The 14,586-nt window shown below is 47.6% G+C and overlaps 1 protein-coding gene across 1 annotated transcript in view; it reads right to left on the reverse strand.

The window, feature by feature from the left end:
* Nucleotides 1–6,369, reverse strand: part of PTCHD1 (patched domain containing 1) — a 34,935-nt gene extending 28,566 nt beyond the window's left edge. Inside the window, exon 1 of the mRNA XM_061355138.1 lies at nt 5,525–6,369. Within this exon, the coding sequence (XP_061211122.1) occupies nt 5,525–5,953 (429 nt within the window). The 5' untranslated portion in view covers nt 5,954–6,369. The remainder of the gene's footprint in view (nt 1–5,524) is intronic.
* Between the last annotated feature and the right edge of the window lie 8,217 nt (nt 6,370–14,586).

Here is a 14,586-nt window from a genome sequence, read left to right on the forward strand (position 1 = left end):
TTTGGAAGCCCAGCAGTGGTTGCTGGGAAGCTCCAGCAGCTCTCTCAAGCCCTGCAGCATTGCCTGCGGCACCAGTGGCCTGGTTTTGATGGCTGTGACCCACGGGGCTTCCAATGCCTTGCCCACTTGCTGTGCTTTCCTGGAGGGATGATGTAAACTGTCCAGGCATGCACTAAGAAAATCTGTCCCCCATGCGCTCTATTTGTTAGCTGTGAGGTGAGATCTGACCTTCCAAGGCAGGAAAGGAGATGCAACACGGGGTGCTGGGCATCTCTAGAATGGGCTGCCAGGCTGGCAGCAGCTTGGAGCGCAGGGTTGTAGGGGAGCGTTGCACCATGGCATAAGGCAGGAGGGAGAGCAGAGGGGCTCCAACCGAGCGAGCACTGCTGGAGCAGGGGAGTGGGGTGGAGGGGACCGGTGGGATGCGGTTGTCCTCCCAGGCACAAGCAACTTCAGGACTTCTGCTCCAGCCACTGACCAGTGCCTGCAGGTGAGATCAAACTCTCTTGCCCACAGGAACCACACCGAGGAGCTGCCGCTGCTGACATCGGGAGCTCAGGGGGGGGGTTCTGCACAGTCTTTCATGCTCTCCTCTCTGTGTGCTATTTATCTTCCCCCTTCCCTGGCTGTGCCCAGATTTTACCTGCGTATCTTAATTCTCATCTGTTTTCGCATAAGATACATTTTAGCCCTGCAGCATTGTGCTGCTATGACAACAGGCTTGCACTTCTGCTGCTTTCACACCCTTGTTTTTCTTGTATTAGGACTCTTCCCCTCATCTTCCAGCCTTGCTGTAAAGACATGATTTCATCCTTTATTGTTGTGGGTTGTTTTTTTTTTTTTAGCAAAATTTGTTCTGCTGACTGCTTGCCCGTAAGTGTTTTTAGCACTGGAGGTGCCTAGAGAAGGTGGAAACCTACTATGTCTATTGCTAGACCCACAGTTGCCTGCCTGTGTCCAGGCATTCAGAAGTAGTCAAAGTTTTAAAATGAAAAACCTTGTGTTAGCCAGGATTGCGACAGACCCAGCTTTCAGCTCTGCTGAACAACCAGAACCCACTTCCACCGACTTGGAAAATAATGGCTTAAGCATGCCATGTTTGCACAGCAGCGCAGTTGGAAATACAGGCAGGGGAACATAAATATGGTTATTTCCTCCATGAGTTTCCTCACATGTAGAAAATAAGTGAGGAAAGCTGGGAAGACTGTAGACAGCATGCAGGGACATAGTAATTAAGGAGTAGAGAGAGGATTTAAAACCCCAACAAGTATGAAGTCTGTAAAATTTTGAAGTTAAACTGTTTTGTTCTGCAGAAAGAAGTTGTGCAGTTCTTAAATAAAAGTGTCCTTAAAACAAAATAAGCAATTTTACTATTTGCTTGCACGTTCAGATAGATATTTAATCAGTTTTACAGATCCGTTGATGGCTAGTTTATATGAGAGAGGCCATGTGTAAGCACTGTCTGAATATACATAGTCAGAAGTTACTTTAAATAAAATAAACCCTCATCTACAGATTTTCATAGAGGCAAACTGCAAATACAATGCTCTTCAGTAAAGCATGTTACATTTCAATCTCTTTTCATCTTTGGATCTTGTCATCTTAAGTGGAGTTTTTGCCAAAGAAATAATTAGTACTGTGTTATTGTTACAAACACAGTAACATAAAGGGAAGAGAGGATATTCTTCTGCAAGAAAAGGAAACCTTTCATTAAAAAATAAAAAGTCTTTTATAGTATAATGCAGTTAACTCACTGTAAGTATAGAGGAATGAACAGGCTCGAAAGGATGGGTGCCTCAAATTCTGGCTAAATCAGAATATATTTTCTGGGGCTCAAAAATCTGGCTAGACCTGTGTTGCCAGTGCTCTGTATGCCTTCAACCTACCAAGTTTCTAGCCGCAAGTGGAAATACCACAATGAAATGGTAGGGGGCTGCTCTAACACTATTTATGTGGCATATAGGCTTTGACTATTTCTACAAACTTTACATCTGAGTCATCTGAACTTCTGCACGATGGTCCACACCAAATAACCCAGTTACGCTTGTTTCTCCAAGTACTTCTTGGAAATACAGGGGTAAAAGCACACTTTATTCAGTGAAGCGTTTTTATTTCTTGTTTCTCTCTGGAAAGAGTGAAATCTGGAGGAAGAAAGTCCTACATCAACAGCACAAGATGCCGGTACCCTGCGCTCAGCTACAGAGCAGGTTGAGCAGTGCGTAAAATTTCATTATTGTCCTCCCACAGCATCTCAAGTCTCAGGATGCATCTCTTGCATACCCAAGACTCTACTGAGGCTTTTTGTTGGATCATCTCTTCAAGGCCAGCGATTCAGGACATGATTAGGTTTCTGCCTTTCTTATGCAAATGACTATGCTACCTTCAAACACAACATTGGGATGGTAGACCTACAATGGTTTAAGCATTTATGGGGAGTTACGAGAATGATGGATAGAGATTTACACAAAATAAAAATAAAAATGTACTTGTCATCATCTCCAAGTCAAATCTATTATAGAAAGCAGCCACACACCTCCCCGCTAATGAGCAGGAGAGACCTTGTGTGGAGCAGCCTGTACATTCAGAGAGGGCTGCTGCTGTCTTGTGCCAGCAGCATTGTGCTGGCAGACGCATGCTGTCAGTGGGGAGTCTTACAGCAGCTCCTGCTCCAGGAGTGCTGCTTGAGATCTACACCTGAGACAGCCATGAGGCTGAGCCCTTCCCTAAATGTCTTCCCAGGCAACCAACAGGGTATCATTAGTTGTGGTAACAGCGAGTTTTGTGGGCTGAAACATGCCCATGAGAAATTGCAGTAAGCTGGACAGAGTACTTTAGAGATGCCACCAAATAAGTTATTTCATTAACTAATTGATTAGGATATTAAAGTAATTAACTTTTGACAGTACCAGCTATGCTTCAATTTCAACTGCTCAGACCCCAAAACTTTGTATCGCTTTACTAAGGGGACAGTACAGGAAGCTGACTTCTTCCTCTGCTGAAACCAGGGGAAATCTTCTTCCGTTGCCACATGACTAAGGTAGCTGAAACTGTTCAAGGCTCATTCCTTCCTCTCCCTGGCTGATGAGGTGGGATACAGCAGGTAAGAAAGCTGAGAAGAACTGTTGCAAGAGCAGTTGGTGCCTGCTTGGGGCAACAGTCCTCCTGGGTCTCCCATCCTCCTGCTAGTGGGTGGAGATGCAGCAACAACCATTCAGGAGGAGCTAGTGTCCAACCTGACGCCTCTTCTAAAGCAAAGCCTCTCCCCTGGGAAGGTCATCCTTCTCTATGAAAGAGAAGCAAATGCTGCTGGATAGCTTCTCTGCCCTGAGTCTGCCTACACAGCCACATTTTCAGGAATGTAGGTGGGATTACTCCATGGTTTCACCTAGGACACTTATTTACAAGCACTGCACTTCCAGTTGGTTGGCTCTGGACTGAGGCTGGGGATGCCGTTGCTCCTCACTCCCCTTCACGCAACTGCACATATACAAAAAAATGGTGGTGGCCACCTTTCCCTTGGTGAGCCACGTTAATACAAAATGACGTAGCCCTGCATCACCACAGATGTAAGAATACTGGGAGATAGGAGTCCTCCCTCCTCTTTTCCTGTGCTTTGATCCACGGGGTGTCCACAGGGTTGGATAGGCAGCTGCCCAAGCCTGGCTTTGCCCACAAACAGAAAAATAATTAGGACAAAGGCCATAATTTGTTTTACACAAGACATACTGGAATTAATTAGATAAGAGTTAGAAATAATGCATCAAACACGCCTGACAATGTCGGATTAACAGTAAGAGTAAACAGTCAAATGGCAACGTTCATTACATCACTAACTGAAAAATAACCATTTTGTTAGCAAATTCTGTTTATTAAAAATGAGGCAGTGTTAAATACTGACAGAACTTTGTAAGTTACAGTACTTCCGCTGATGAGCTACATCTTATGCAGAAGTTTGCTTGCGGAAAGATTCTGAATACCATTTATCTGTGTGTCACTATGCTATTGACAAAACTACAGATCTCTGGAGAAAGCAGTACAGAGAAAAAAAATCCAGTATCATTATTATCCTATGACTGAGTAAATGTGCACATACTGGATGCGAATACAATTCATGGTACAAGAAAATGAAGGAATGAAAATCTTCTCTCTGGAGTTTCCTCATTCACTGGTAACATTTCTGTTACTGTACTTAGCGAGTCGATGCTCATTAAATCTGTTTGCTCATTACCATTGGGTAATATGTCAAAAGGAAGACAAAATACTAAGTGGCTCTGTGCTGTAGTTCTGTATGTACATACAGTGGAAATAAAATATAAGTAAACCCACTGTAATAGTTATCTCCTTATTTAGTAAAGAGTGAGGTCTCCCCAAAGTCTCTTACAATAGGTATTTGCCTCTATTTTCCCATTTTATAAGAGACGCTCCCTGAAGCGATTAAAAGGAATTAACCCTGGCTTTTTGTGTGGGCTGACAGCTTGACATTCAGGGGTAAACAGAAAAAGAAAGCAGCAATGCTGAGTCTCTGGGGTTTCCACACGGCAACAGTGAGAACGTGCAGGACTGCGCTAGCCACACCTCTGATTATTTGTATATGTCCCTTTCTTTTTTCTCGGGTGAACTTGACCCTCTTAATGGCCAGGTTTTGCATCGGTCCTCCCTGCTTTTCCTTCCAAGGCTGTTCGAAACTAGCAGAGTGTAAACTACAGTACCAGCTCCAGAAAAATGCATATTTCCGACATGTTACGACATCTAGTACGGTGAGATGTCCTGTGAGATTGTGACTCGCACACTCTGAGCCGCTCAAGTGACAGGGAAAGACGCTGCCTGCTCTGACTAGTACCGGCAGCGCAGGCTGCACCATGCCTGCAACCTACAGCTGAGCTGCGTTTTAATTCAGCTACAAAAACAGCATTTTCTGTGCTGGTGGGTTGGGAGCGGAGGGGGGAAAAATACTACCCGCTAAAAATAATCAGCTGAATTATGTCATTTGCCTTCATAAGCGGTGAGAAGGGGGTTTTGTGCGATCCCTCTCCAGGTAGAAGTGCAGTCCAGGCACAGCAGCAGCCCCCTTCTAGGCAGCTTGGCATCTTGGTACCTAACTGTTTTTGAAGTTTATCAAAGCCCGAGTCGCCTTACTCAGGAACACGGCTGCAGGGCGAGTACAGAGGCACCAAACAATCATTCCAGCCAGCAGCCTGCCCTTCTCGCTCACCCAAAGCGAGTCAAATCACAACAGGGGAAAAAGACTGGAAAACCGGGAGGGGGGGGGGAAGAGAAGGGGAAAAGCAGCGGAGCCCGCTGCGCTGGCAGGGAGCGCTGTGCCGGCTCCCGGACGGGCAGGCATCCCAACTGTTGCAGGGAGGTGACCGGGTATCCGCGGTGGCAGCACCCTCGGCACGGGTGGGTCCGTGAGCCCGGCACTCCGGCGTAGGTGCGGAGAGCGAGCTCGGGAGTGGCGGGATGCGGGGAGCCGGGGCAGGCTCGGGGGTGGCGGTGCCCGGGGCTGGGAACCCGCCGCGGTTACCTTGAGGATGAGATCGGTGTGGTGCTGGTCCAGCATGTTGGCCTTGCGGAAGGAGGTGATGATCACCCTGCCGTACCTCCCCGGTGTCTGCAGGTCAGAGTAGAGACGGTGCTTGGAGCGGTTCACCGGGAACAGGCTGTCCACCAGGTTCCTCTCGATCTTGGCCAGGCTGTGCGTGGGGGCCAGGAGGTGCTCCACGCTCTCCTCCACCTGGTAGCGGCTGAAGCTGGCGCCCAGCAGAATGGAAATGAGCACAGGCGCCGAGGCGAAGAACACTGGGTGGCTGGCGACGAAGTGGCCGAGCCGGGAGAAGGACGTCCCCAGCCCCCTGTGCAAGACCTGCCGCAACATCCTAGTGCGGAGGGCGCGCAGGAGGGCGAGCGCCGCGCCGGGGCCCCCGCAGCTCCCCCACGGCCCCCGCAAGACCATGGGGCAGCCCCGCCGGGCGCCGCCTCACTGCCGGCAACGGCAGCGGGGGGCCGGGGGCCGCCGCCGCGAGTGTGCGGGTGTGCGCGAGTGTGTGCGCTCCCGCTTGGCTGCGTGCGCGGGGCGGCTCGGGCGCTCGTCCTCCCGCAACGCCGCCGTGCCCGGGAGGAGTTTCCAGCGCTTCGTTGCCTCACTTGCCAACCCGCCACCCCTCGCCGCGGCCGCGGAGCGGCGGCGCGGACAGCAGGTGGGGGGGGCAGCCCCGCCGCCGCGGCCCCGCCGCCCCTCGCCGCGGGAAGGGGCAGGCGCCGCCGCTCCCCGCCCCCACCGCGGAGTTCGCGCGGGAGCGGGGCTGCCCGCAGACTGCTGACTAATCCCCCTGCCGCGGCAGGCGGGGCGGGCGCGGGAAGCCCTCCGCGGCGCCCCCGCCGCCTTCCGCGCAGGGGCGCGGGGCCACGCCGGGCGGTGCCTACCACAGGGCGGCGGGGCGCAGCGCCGCGCCTCCCGCCGGGGCCGCCCCGCGGGCCGCGCTCGGGACGCGGCGGCGCGCCCCGCCCCGCCCGGGCCGGCTGTCGGCCGGCTCCGCCCGCCGCAGCCGCCGCCGGCACCGCCGCCCCCGGGACGGCCGGGTAGCGCAGGCTGCCCGCGCCCCCGACGGGCGAGCAGCGGGGGCAGCGGAGCTGCCGCCTCCCGTGGAGGGCAGTTGGGTGTGTTTCGTGGGGGTCTTTGGCTCGGGGACTCGCCGCCAGAGACGTATGCGCGCTTCCGCCGGGGATAGCGGAGGGCGCGGACCGGGGTGCCCGACGGCGCGCCTTGCGCTCCCGCCGAGCAGCCTACCGCGGCGGCGCCGGCAGCGCGGTATAGCCCCGCGCCCCGCGCGGCCAGAGTGGGCATGTGCGAACGCCGCACATGCCCATTAGGGAAGCCGGTAGCCGGCGGCGGGGCTCCCCCGGCCCATCTCGCAGACCCCCGCCACCCGGCGTCGGCCCCGGAGCCGCCCCGGTCTGCCCCGGCAGCGCCCCGCGCGCCAGCGCCGCCGCTCCTGCCAATGCGATGAGATGCGGTACGGTGCTGTGCGGTACCGGAGCGCACTGCCGGTCCCTTAAACACAAGCCGGCAACCCCGGCTACCACCTGTGCGTAGGTATAACTCGTCCCCGCGGGGTGCGATCGCGGGGGACGGCCTCATTCGTAAACGCAAATTGCAGTTTAATAACGGAAACGAGCGGCAGAGCTCGTGTTGGTCGTGTCAGTGGCCTTTGGCATAGGCGGGTACGCGGGCTTATGCCGCTGTCAGCTGGACCTTAGCTGTTGTTCGTTAGAGTGAAGGTGCCGTTTTGGGAGCCCATTTACCACCCGGGCCGGTGGTTTTACAAATCGGTGAAAAGGAAGTTTCTGTCTGGCAACTGTTACACGTGTTGCAGTTTGAAACAGCAGGAGCTCCCTGTTTTGATTATTGATAAGCTGACAGTCATCCTTCCTTTTACATTTCAGTAGTGTCTGACCTAAGCTAATGTTTTGTCACAGATGCTTCGTGCACAAAACCTCCTTGACATCATTCCCGTCTCCTTGCTCGCAGCTGGGTCACCAGATAGAATGCTAAACTCTTTCTGTGTTTCACTGCTTCTACTATGGTGAGTGAATGGCTCGATGGAGTGGTCCCATTATGACCACTAAGGTCCCCATGTTCCCTGGTTCTTCTGGGTTTTGTGCCCAAGTCCAGAAAATGCTCCTGGTAGTACTCTACCTGCAGGCTGCCATCTGGTGTGCCTGACCCAGGGATGCTGGGGTTTATTACGCGATCATGCCTGCTGCTTGTGTTGGTCCTCCATCAGTTTAAGATTTAAAAAAAAAGTAAAAATCATTTGTACATAGTTGGAAGAGAACCTCAGCAATGGAAAGGGAAGCACAGACGTGGGAGAGGAGCAGGGCCAAGTCTGGGTGAATCTTGGTACCAGGTGAGGCCACAGAGCCCAGATCTCTTGCCTCCCAGTCCTGTGCTCTCCCCTCGCTGCCTGTTTCCAGCTGCACACCGATCACAACACAAGCACAGACATGTTGCTATATATCAAGGAGAAACACCAGAATACACCGAGTGCCTTATGTCATTAGCAACAAGTAAAGAGCTGCTGTCATTGCTGCTGCCAGTATCACCTGTGCTGGTTTGTGGTATTTTTTTCTGTTGTTGTTTTTTTTTTTTGTTTCCATTAAACATTTTTTATCATTATTGAAAATGAAGGGGATTATTAGTTATTTCAGCAATCACCCAGTAGCTGACACACAGGCCTTCAAGGTACCTCTGGAAAACTAGTCTGAGGACCTGATATCCAGCCAGTTCCAAGCATGTTAACACTGGGTAACCCAGTAAAATGAATGAAGAATATATCCATTTTGCAGGGGCAGAGAGGAAAGCCAATGTATCAGCAGTTCTGCTGGGTGTTCCTCTGTCTTCCCAGAGCAGAGTCTTTTTTATTGCCTACTGTAACCAGCATCAGACTGAGCTGTTAGCTGCAGTGGAAATGATGTCTTTCCAAAGGTAGTCATCGATTTTTATCTAACAGAAATTCTGCCTCCCTTTAGCCCAGGGAATTGGCCTGCCTTTTCGCTGAGGGGAGCGCCTGAAGGGGAAAGATGTACAGAAGTGGGATAGGCAGCTCAACATGCTCCTGGAAACACAGCTCAGCAGCGTGTGCTGTAACCACACTGAGTGAGAATGTTGCAACATCACGAGCATCTTGCATTTGTTACCAAACCAAAGGCAAGACCTCCTATGTACTCCTGACTCTGCAGATAGTGAAATCACCTTGTTACTGCTCTAGTATTCAAAAAATTTCTGTCAAAATACATTCTGTGGTATTATGGTCGTCCAGAGTGGAGCAGCTGGAGGCCTCCTGCAGTACTTTGTGGAGAGCAAAGCATGGCTGAGATCTTACCTCTGTTGTAGGGGAAAGCTCTGGTGACTGAAGCTTTTGCCAGGATCACATGCCAGGCAATGTGTATCAACCTATTGAGCACTGACCAGCTCTGACTGTCTTTTGGAGGAAATGGAAGGGTAGGATTTCCATCACTTAATATGTGCTACTCTGCTACTGCTCTGAATGGCACTTTACAAAATAGATAATGATGTCTCATTGCTCTAGAGTTTCCAAACTAAATTAAGAAGAGAATGATGGGAAGAGATGACCATACAATGAGGTGCAGATGCTGGGAAGAGGGATAATGAGGGGAGGGCAATATGATTATGTCCTTTCATAGTGAACGCCTCAGGGCAGCTCCTTTTGGGGGCAAAGTGTTAAAGGGAGATAGGGAAGTCATAAAGAATGCACCTGCACAGGGTTCAAGGCTGCTCCCAAGCGCCAGCCTCTCTGCTATGAAACGTTTGATGACTCTCAGGCTCACACAAAGACAACACGTTGGCCCATGCTCAGGGGCTCTCAAGGCCAAACAGATCTGGTGCTTTGCATGAAGCCATGCTGTCATTCCTGGGGTCTGCAAGGCCAGAACGGGTCAAGCACCCCACAGCCCAGGCCTCAGGGCTTCAGCTGTCTGCCAGCACAAACAGGATGCTTTGAGCATCCAGAAATGAGCATCTACTATTCATCTGCTTGAATCTTGTTATGATGGCAAATCTTAAAACTCATGTGAGAGTAAGAAGTGGACAAGGTTTTATTTAAATTATCCTCTTTCCCCTGCCTCCCCAAAAGTGGTCTAATGAAAGAAAAAGCTGAAGGAAGTGATGGAGGGAAAGATTCCTGATGAGTAACTTCAGCAGAGTGAAGAGGGCCTGGGGAAAAGAAAGGTAGCAGGAGCAGCTGGGATGGCTGTGGGAGGTATGCATAGAGTAAGGATTTTGTGTTGTTTAGTTAGGCATGAGAAACCAGAGAAGATATTTTAGGAGTGTGTGCAGGGGATTTAGTGCTGCGAATGGGGAATGATCTTTGCCACAGCGCACTGAGCAATGTGTGATGTAGATTCCAGCTGGAGCTTGGAGAGAATGAGGTTACCCACAGTGAGGAGATGGGTAACAAAGGCTTTGCTATTTTATTTTTTTTTTAAGAGATCTAAAAAGAGAAAAATCAAGAAGAGTTTAATAATTATGGCTTGATTCTTAAGGGATGCAAATCCTTTTTCGGTGAAGTTCTCTGTGTTATGCTCATTTATACCTGCTGAAAGTCTGGCTGGTGACATCCAAAGACACTGTGCTTTGTGCCAAGGGAACAAAATGACAGGTAGCCAGCCCAGGATAGCTGGGGAGAGCAGTAGCTCTCATTGCATCACCCGACTGAGCTCCACTTTGTCTTTCTTGGCCTTAGATCTGGGACCTGGGCCAATGTCAATTAAATCGGTTAGGGCACAGACAAGGTTAACGATAAAGTTAATCTCCCATTGCTGATTGGTGACGGAACCTCAGACTTGTAGCTTTTGTCCATTTGCAGTTACAGAAAAGCAAAGCAGGAGGCCTCCTCCTTATTTCCAGCCTGCATCCCATCACAGTGGGAAGATTACCCACAAGTATCGCTCATTTCCCTGATACATGCAGCACTTCTCTCACAAGGATGGCAATTTGCATTTGCTGAAAAGGCCTTTCTAGAAGCAACCATGGAAAACAGTTAAACTATTGACTGCACTGCTTCAGTGCAGTCAATAGTTTAACTAGTTGTTCTATTAGCTAATAGTTAATAGATAAAATATAATTTAATCAATGAAACTGTTCACTTTTATCTTTAAATCTTCTCAGTCCCACCTTCTCTTGGCTGGCAAAAAAGAGTGAGGCATCATGGGCACAAACAGCATGATCACAGGTTGAGAACCTCAAAACTAAAGTGCTTTTTTAAACTCTAGAACCAGAAAGAACATAAATGAAATACAGGATCAAAGCAGAATTTTTAGCATGTGTGATCTCTCTCTGAACAAGTGCTTTGGGGCATGAAGGATGGGGCTATCTGAACAATAGCTTCCTTCTTAACCCAAAGTACAAACCATGAAGCAATAGGCTGCTGAGGGATGGCCACACATTTTGCAGTAGGCATCCACAGATTTTATTGCCAGAATTCAAGATGGCTGATTTCTTACCTCCTGAAACAGACTACTGACAAAATCAGTTGTGTTGGAATTTTTCCTTCCGCATATGTAAGCCCCTAGCGTTCACCAAACGGAATGGAAGAGAGAGGTAAAGCTGACAGAAAGCTACGGTTGTGCATGCGCTTTGGCGTTGTACTCCCTAGTGCCCTGACGTTCTGCCACCTGTCACAGGGCATACATACTCTAATTGGACTTGCTAATGCAGATCTTGGGAGAAGTCACAGGAACTGGAATGTCTTTTGTTTTCATCAGCTAAAAGGAAAGAAACCCTTGCTCCTGCTCCTGCATAACAACATCTCTTTTGCAGCCTCTCTTGTAAAATGTAAATATGTAAATGCTCCTTGCTGGCCTGTTCCTACTTTTGGATAGAGAGATATAAAAAGAGAATGGAAATCACCAAGAAATACTTTGACAGCTGGCACCTGATTCTCTCCCAAGTGCCCTGGTGGTCACTCTTCGGCAGCTCTTTGCTGATTCATGAGGAAAGCGTGTGTGACATCTTTTATAGAGTGTAATAAAAAGAGGGAAATGCCCTCTGTGGCTGGCGCTGCAGATCTGTGGTCTGTCTCTGAGATGCTCCATTAGCCTGCTGCTGGCAGTGATGACAAAAACTGGAGATCCCCTATTGTACCATTAACATGAACAGACTGAAAAAAAAGATACCCTGGAATGTTACAGGAAGCCTGTGCCTTTTTTTTTTTTTTTTTTTTTTAACCTGCTTGTATGAAAACTCAGTAGAAATGAAGGATGGGTCTGTCCCCTCGCATATTGGCATAGGCTGCACAAAACACAGCTCTGCTTTTATTAGGGTTCTCCTATAATACATGAGATCTAGATTTACTTCTTAAGCTGAAACCATTGGATCATCTCTCCCTGTCTGTATTTTCAGCCAGGCCATCTGATACTTGCTATTGACTAGATTATTAATCATGGTCTCTCACCTGTTTTAAAACAGTGACTGCTGACACTTCTGTCAGCCTTAAGGAAGGGTCTTTCCTTTGCTGTAAACAATAATGGCCTGAAAAAAAGCCTTTCCTTGCAGAAAGATGGATTAAGTTCTTATTTTGAAATGCAGCCTAAATGGCCCTGATGTACTGAAATGTTACAGCTAATATAAGCAGACGAGTCAATTTACAGCTTTCATACTACATTTTAAGAAACAAAACAAGCAGACAAGACAGCACAATAAATCTGCCTGGTGTCCCAGTCTGGTTGATGTTAATTGAAAGCAGTTATATCAGATAACTGGATGATGCAGCTTTCCTCCTTCACCCTACCCCCACCTGAAAAAAAAAAAAAAAAGGTACAAATTTTGTCAAGATCACGAATTTGTCTAAAGAAAGAGGACAGACTTAATGTATTGTTTGGGAAAGAAGTCTGTGAACCAATGAAGAAGCATAGCTGTGTATGTGCTATCCTGCTAGAATAACCCTGATCATACTAGAAAAACAACTATATTATTCAGGAGTCAAGGGAACAGAAGAAAAAAGAGGTATAATTTGTGGATAAATCATATGGGGAAAATAGGAATTTATAATTTCACTATCACAGTCAAGTGTATGAAGTGTATGGCTTCTTTGCTTTAAGAATAAAGCCCTGCTTTAAAAGACAAACAAGTTTTAGCATAAAACAAAACATTAACTGGGAGTTTAGTAAATATGTCTACAGGCACTGGGCTTTTGGCAGAGTGCATCTCCTAGAATAGTGTGAATGTGTCTTTTTTGTTTATGTGCCTGCATGCAAAATTCAGCAAAACAAGTAGGTTGCAAGTGAAAGTGGAAGAAAACACAGGGAGATATTATTGAAATAGGTTAGCATCTGATTTCAGATTTAGAAATACAGATATGTACATGTATGTGTGAATATACACACTCAAGTGCACCATATATATAGATCTCAAATGTAAATGCTTTACATATAAATTTACATATGTAAATGTAGATTTTATATATATTTACTTAGAGAGGCTTCAGTGAAAAGGAGTAATTAAGTCAGACACTAAAAAAGCTTTCTAAAAGTATATCTTTCTAATAGTAATGTGGAGCACTAGGGTTACCTGGGAAGAGTATAGGCTTTCCAGTATTGGAGAATTTTAAAAGCAAGTTGGGTAAATGTGTAAGGTATGACATAAATATTGCTAATCCCACCTTGGGGTAGAAGAATGGACTAGGTGTCAAGGAGGACTCTGGCAGTCAGCATTATTTCCTGTGTCTCTAGGATATAGCCCAGAAGTAGGTGAGGTTTTACACATCCACATCTGATGGAATGTAAGAAAACAGCCTGTGATTTGCAGATGCAGAGACATTTATTACTGAGCACAGAGGACAGCTCCTCCTTAGCTCACCCACAAGAAGAGAAAACATGGGTTTGGTAGTAGTCCCTAGCAGAGCAGCCAAGCTGTATAGACAGTGCCAGTCAGCCTGTTCTCCCCTGCTTTACTGCTTCATGTTTTGACTTTATAGCCCTTGGCTAGGCTTTGTGTCTCTAAAGCTGTTAGTAAAGACAATTATCTAAATATAAATTACTGATGTGCAGCTTTGGGACAGCACACTGACTCAGAATTGTCTGCATACTGCTCTGTCACGTTCTTCCACCTGCATCTAGATTGCACATTGAGTCATATTGACAGTGTAGTTGGCTATAAAGTAAAAGACCTTCAGTAAAGGACATTAAAAAACCCAAACCAACTCTTAATTTTTCTCCAGTCTTTCAGAATGTGTGTATGAACTGATATCAGATTGACTAGATTTTAGAAAATATCAGAGGTTTCTATTGTTTACAGGATGCAGCACAGACAATGGACCAAGGACTGAAAGTTGCAGGCATCACGTTTTGCTAGTGCTGTATGGTCACACACAATTCACTGTAATCTCCCTTGTCTCACTTTCCCCATCTTTATAACTGGGATGATAAAGGTTGTCTGCCTCTCACAGGGAATGGAATGAGCATAATCAGCAATTTAGCAGCACTTAGGAAATACATTATGATATACCAATGCAGAGTTATAGAGTATCCAGACCAGAAACCCTTACTTGTAAGATAATTTTTAATGTTATGCTTTGTTATGCTTTATCAACTGTTATTCAATGTCAAAATGAGCTAAGTAATGCAATGAAAATAAAGGGAAGGTGAATTGTAATTACTCTTTAACCATCCAATTTTCAGCTCCCTGCAAAAATACAGATCTCATATGGCCATTGTCACAGCCCTGCCCCAGTGCCTTCTCAACATACACCAGACAACTGCACCAGATACCTGCTTGGCAAAAGTTTGTATGTACCTCCATGCTGTTTCTCTGCTGTGTCTGGAGCTGCTGCTGTCCCTTCTATCTGTCACAAATATGTCTTTCCCCTGCATTGCTGCAAGTACCCATGAATGAAGTCAGGTATTGGCTACAATCAGTCAGGAGGAAATAGTAGAAAAGGACCAGTTAGGACAAGTAGCAAAACAAACAAACCAGACCGGCCACATTATTTTACAGCAGGGGATTTGCCATTCATACATCATCCCTTATTTTACATGAAATCACTAAAAATGTACCACAGCCATATCTGA

Source organism: Neopsephotus bourkii, unplaced genomic scaffold (genome assembly GCF_033783945.1).
Source record: "Neopsephotus bourkii isolate Nb327-2 ecotype Australia unplaced genomic scaffold, CSIRO-AGI_Nbou_v1 NB_780, whole genome shotgun sequence".
NCBI lineage: Eukaryota > Metazoa > Chordata > Aves > Psittaciformes > Psittacidae > Neopsephotus > Neopsephotus bourkii.